Below are 6,070 nucleotides of genomic sequence, written 5' to 3' on the forward strand. Positions count from 1 at the left end.
GAAAGACAGGCGCCTAAGCCCTCGCTTTTGAAAACTAGGTACGTTGTAATGCGCGTAGAAGGTAGATTCACTGATATTTGTGTGTCCAGGTGAGTGAGAAAAATAATAAACAATTTGGTAAGATAGAGGATAGGGAAATCCCAACGCCAAGGCTCGTTACCTATGGAAAATGAGAAAATAAAAAAATTCTCTGAAAGTGATTTTTCTTTTGATATATCCTTTAAAAAAATTAAAACTTCATTAAATGCCGTTTTAGTGTTAAAATAACATTTCTACAACATTAAAATTTTTGGCCGCTGGGCCGCCAACTTCACAAAAATGAGAAAATAAAAAAGTTCTCTGAAAGTGATTTTTCTTTTGATATATCCTTTAAATAACAATAATAATATTTAATACTTCATTAAATGCCGTTTAATTGTTAAAAAAAAACATTACTACAACATTAAAATTTTTGGCCGTCAGGCCGCTGGGCTGCCAGGCCGCCAACTTCACACCGCCAGGCCGCTGGGCCGCCAACTTCACGCCGCTAGACCGCTGGGCCGCCAACTTCACACATCTCTCGTATGAAAATTATTTTAGAACGAACACTGCAATGTTTTCTTAAGAAAATGAGCTGCTTCATAAGTGTCTAGGATAATTTCTCATTTTGGATATTTGCAATTTATAAAAATGTATATGTCAGTCTTGTGATCAGCAGAAAATTTCAGTGAAAATGTGTGTGGGGGGATAATCATCTTTTGGGGCATTTTGCGAAAGATTTGGTCGGACAACCTTATATTACATGATCAGTTTAATGTGTCAGGCATGTCATTCTTCTAGAAAATTCACATCTTAGTATAAGTATTCAATTTCAAGGTATGTGTAGTGGTCATGTCTTTTAATGCAAGTCTATGGGAAAATTGATGCAGTAGTCTGACCTTATTTATCGTGTCATCACGAAAACTAACTACAGCAGTTCGTGGTTAACTGTTGGCAGATAAATGCCCCGAGTTTTCGCGCCAGAACATTTTTTTCTCTCCAGTTTTACGCCTTAAGTTATTCCACGTATGATAGAATAATTATTTTTATATTTATATGCTCTTAGTGTTAAGTATGATATTCATATTTTTGCAATTTGGACTTATTTACTTTCTTTATCTTGGTTTCGTTGTCCTCTTGTTTGATATACAGCTTAGAGTCCTTTAATGCTAGTTAAACTGTATAGCAATGTCTTTATCAGTTATATCTACTCAAATGTTATCATAGATAAATACTTTAAGGTCAAAGCGTGATTATAAATATCAGATTTTATCATTATTATGCGTTACATCAGACTTTTGTGTCCGATATAACTGTGACCTTTTAAAAAACATTTCCAGTTATCACATTCTGAATATTGGATATAAAGTTATACCTTAAGAACATATTGAAAAAGGAAAGGAAGGTAAACTTTATTAAAGTCTTCGTTTTTCCTTTGACTGTAAAATAAACTGTATTGGTCGCTTATGAATAGTTGTTACTGATTTTTACTGATTTTTTTTTTAATTTAATGAAATGAACTTAGATATACAAGTTTTGGCTTCGAGTGTGCTTTAGAAAATATAGTCATCGTCGGTTACCCTTGATATTTGTTCCGTACATACAACATTTATCTAGATAATTTAGTATGTACAGAATATGTAGCGTAGGTAATCGACGATGGTATGGCTCGCACCCATCATTTCCTTGTTTCTAAAGACATACACCTTAGCAAATTAGTAATCTCTTTTGAATTTATTTACAGAAAATAGATATAGTTGAATGTAATCATACTGCTCTCGGGAGCACGTGTATGAAGTACAGCAAAACTTTTTTTTCAAAGGCACTTTATCTTCAGAAATGAAAAGAAAAATCTTTTCATTTTGTAATGAATGAAAACATATATTTGATAATGTTTCAAACTTTGAGATGCTTACCACCTGAAGAGAATAACACTGAGTGTAAAATTATTTGTCATAAAAGTAGCAAAGTGTGAACAAAATGGTATTCTGACTTAGATACAAAATCATATAAACATGTATATAAAATATATATACTTCTTGACAAGACGTAAAACATGCCTCAGCTTTATTGTCAACAAGTAACTTTGTGGGGACTGCACTTTTCAAGGGTAGCAAAACAATACATTAAGGCTCTTAAGAATAATATTTGATAGCATTTTTAGACTTAATAGGATTTTTAATACAATCTAATCCCTAGGTGACTACTTTATCATACGAGATTCCTGATTTTTACGCTAAATTTATCAAACAAAACAAAGTATTTCAATAAAAAAGTTATTCTTTTCTTTATACTTAGAAAACATTCATTTCATCAACAAAGAACAATGGCAGAAGTGAGGATACCGGATGCAGGTGGCGCCACTATGAGAATGGTGGATGTTGGAGATTTCATCGTTCCGATATTTCTTAAAACTGGTCCAGAAATAAGCGATATTTTCCATAAAGTTCCTAATTTTAAATTCCGGAATGATGATCTGATGCTTTGCACATTTGCGAAAACAGGTAAGTTCCACACTTAATTGTATAGAATTTGTAGTTCATGTATTCAAATGGACTCCTTTAAGGTTTTTGGAAATGACCGAGTTAGAAATATGTTTTTATTTTCAAAATTTATGTTTCATTTGATGTAAGTCTAGACAAATACATTCAATACAAATCATATCGTTCTTTAATAGCCACTGTTGATCTATGTAAAATAATTTGATGTATCTTTTAGACTTCAGTGGTGCTCCTTTAATTGAAATCCGTTTCATGTAATGTAACTGAATAAGACTATAAAACATAAAAAATTGGCATGCACTTTGGCAGAAGTTGCAAAACAGCATTCCGACAATTAGTCTTCCGTAATTTGATAAAAATAACAAATAGCACAAAAGCTGTCCTGGAAGAAATTTAAACAAGTTATTTAATAGTATGCCGTTTTCAATAACTTTATTTGCATAATAATTTCTTCTGTAGGTACAAACTGGATGTATGAAATACTAATGATGATTCTTAACAGATCTGCTGAAAGAGTACAGACCAATAAAGTATCAACCATGATTGAATGTGTCACCGCAGAAGAAGCCGACCAACAGCCATCACCTCGGGTCGTGAATTGTCACTTCCCGCCAAAGTAACGATAATGGATTTTGTTGGCGTTTCCTTTTTATACAGTTTTTACCTTATTTATGAAACATTCATTTAAGAAAGCTTCTACTCTACTAAAAACGTTCTTGAGTTTTCTGTCTTGCATGGCCTAAGCAGTTTAAATTGGTTAAACCCCTGACTATCACTCCTGAGGTCCCGGGTTCGATCCTGGGTTACACCCTTGGGATTTTTCAGAGACACTTTCAGTGTTTCCCACCTACCTAGAGGTGTACTGGTAAGAAATCCAGGTAATCCTCACATGTATCAGTGCTATACACTTGGCATGTAAAAGAACCAAGGGGTCTATTCAATAAGAGCTAGGGACTGGTTCCCGGATTCCCTTGTATCTTAAAAGCTGTTTCTTAAAATGTATACAATGTATACCTGCTTAGAGTGATCGAAAACGATTTTAAAGCAGTATGATGTAGAATAGATAAATTGTCATATGAAGAAAGAAATGGTCGACTTATACCCTTGTTGTCTTGTTAAGAGGCACACACCTTTAACACAGGCCATCCTCTGAATCTTATTTTATAACATGTCATTAAAGATACTGTTTCATCTGCGAATTGTATTTGTGAATCTTTTTTGTACATCTGTATACTTGTTTTGTGTACCTTAGAGTCTTTAATGTACATCTGTATCCCATAGAGTTTGCATGTATATCTCTACACCTATATAAACTTCTTTTGTATCCCTTTGGTTTTTTTCTTTAAATGTATTATTATCATCAATATACGTGTCTTGTATTAATTAGATTCTCCATCGCTATACTTGTTTGTACACTTCAATGTATAGCCTCGTTTTGTGACCCTTGCAACTGTAATATTTGTAGATACCTACCTTTGGAAGATATGAGGGCCAAACAGATTAAAACAGTATTATGTCTACGAAACCCGAAAGACACGGCCGTGTCATACTACAATCACATGAAGGGGTTAAATATCTATGAATATGATGGTAAATGGGAAGATTGGTTACCAGTGTATATGCAAGGAAAATGTAAGTGACAAATATTTTTGCATAAGTACAGGTGTTGTCCATAAGTTAAGTACGATTATTTATAATAAATGTATAGAACATTCCAAAACGTATCCATGTAGCAGACGGCGTGCACATGGGAACATTACTTTAAATAGCTTAGAAGATTAAAGATTAATAATGAAATGCAAATCAGTACGTTTCACAGGGAAAATATGCGGTTGTAATTTCATATTATTTTCAAGTTTAGGAACACAACTACAATGTAATACATGCTTAATTTCAAGAGGTTTATTTATATCCATCACATACTTTTTTTAATAATCACAACTTTAAAGCTTTAAAACTTGATTGATGATTTGGAACCTACGTCGCGAATTTAACCAGCTGCAGGGCTAATGTCATATTCGAAAACATGTCTTCTTACCGCCACCAGCTCAGATGCCTTACGTAACTACCTAGATAACGATCATATTAACACGTTTGTTTGGAAATATAGATATCAATAATTGATATGAGGGATCACTCTCCATTGGTTCTTTGAATATTTAGAATATGAAATAATTCATTCCTATTGGTTTCAGTGGAATATGGAAAATACAGTGAGTATTTGATAGAGTGGCAACAACTCATACAAGACGGTCCAGGATTTCCGTTACACGTCATGTTTTACGAGGACGTGAAAATGGTTTGTTAACTTAATATTGATTGGTTGGCTGGGCTGTAAGAATTAGGGCTTGACAACATCATAAACTTGCGATACTAGTATAATGTTGAGTATCGATGAACACTGGTGCATGAAATAACCAATCATAAGGGACAACTTTGGTCATTTTGAAAGATTTCTTATCAATTAGATATGATTGACCAAATGTTTTGCTCTAACGAACTTTAACTCTAAAATTTAGGTCTGTTTTTGTCTTTCTTTTTAGAATGGACAGAAAGAACTTGATAGGCTGTTGAAATTTCTTGATATACAACTAGATGCTCAACTGAAGAATGACATTATGGAAATGTGTGGTTTTGAAAAGATGCGTGAAGAAAAAGGGAAAAATAAAGGAATTGAAGTATATCTTAAAAAGGATTTCAATTTCTTTAGAAAAGGTAAGGTCAGTTTAGAATCGGACATGCATTAGTGATGAGTTATGCCAAAATCATTGACCTCTTGTTTATAAATATACTTGTATCTGACGTTATTTCTCAGGTTAATATCTGTTTTAGTTTGAACTTAAATTTCTTTTATTTAAAAAAATGAGAGGGACGAGTGTCTCTCCTTAGTATAAACCTACCTGCATATTAAACCTACCAACAGAACACAGACCACTGCAAACTCTAACACCACCAGAAATGAAAACCTATTCAAGTTTCAAAAAGTAATAAACAAAAAATAAAAACAAATATAAAAAAAATAAAACAAAACAAAGAAAGAATGAAGAAAGATTGCCAAGATTGTCTTTTTTTAAAGACCAATTTAAGATATATTACTACATGTATATGATATTATTTTTTTATCAAAGTTTGCTGATTAATTAGAATGACATAAATATATTCATATTTGATATTTCTAGGTCAAGTCGGTGACTGGAAGAATTGGTTTTCGGTTGCACAAGATGAAATGTTTCCGCAAAATGGGAAAAGGGAAAAGAAAGATTTGGGTTTATTCAAGTTTTGATTAACAGGAATTGGGGTCCTTTAACGAGAAAGTGTTTTAATGTTGAGGGGAGATTTTGGTTTTCTGTATTCGATATTTAAAAGCATCTTTGACAAATGTATCAGTTTTTATCAATTATACATTTGATTTTCATCAATTTTTTGCCTTGTAATTTTAATTTTTGCGCGATATACCCAGCCCGTAAATTTAAAACGGTTTTATTTAAAATATTTATATTAAACCCTTTTCTTTTTTTATTATAAAGCAAACTATTTTCTTTTCTTTTTTT

The 6,070-nt window shown here is 32.5% G+C and overlaps 1 protein-coding gene across 1 annotated transcript; it reads left to right on the plus strand.

The window, feature by feature from the left end:
* The first annotated feature begins 1,264 nt into the window (after positions 1–1,264).
* On the plus strand, positions 1,265–5,802 carry LOC132732225 (sulfotransferase 1A1-like). Its single transcript, XM_060718616.1, has 7 exons — positions 1,265–1,423; positions 2,317–2,522; positions 2,979–3,135; positions 3,985–4,151; positions 4,715–4,818; positions 5,063–5,234; positions 5,699–5,802. The coding sequence occupies exons 2-7, from the start codon at positions 2,345–2,347 to the stop codon at positions 5,800–5,802; spliced, it is 882 nt and encodes a 293-aa protein (XP_060574599.1). The 5' UTR covers positions 1,265–1,423; positions 2,317–2,344.
* Positions 5,803–6,070: the final 268 nt, after the last annotated feature.

This window comes from Ruditapes philippinarum, unplaced genomic scaffold (assembly GCF_026571515.1).
Source record: "Ruditapes philippinarum isolate M1 unplaced genomic scaffold, ASM2657151v2 ctg3959_1_1_1_1, whole genome shotgun sequence".
Taxonomy (NCBI): domain Eukaryota; kingdom Metazoa; phylum Mollusca; class Bivalvia; order Venerida; family Veneridae; genus Ruditapes; species Ruditapes philippinarum.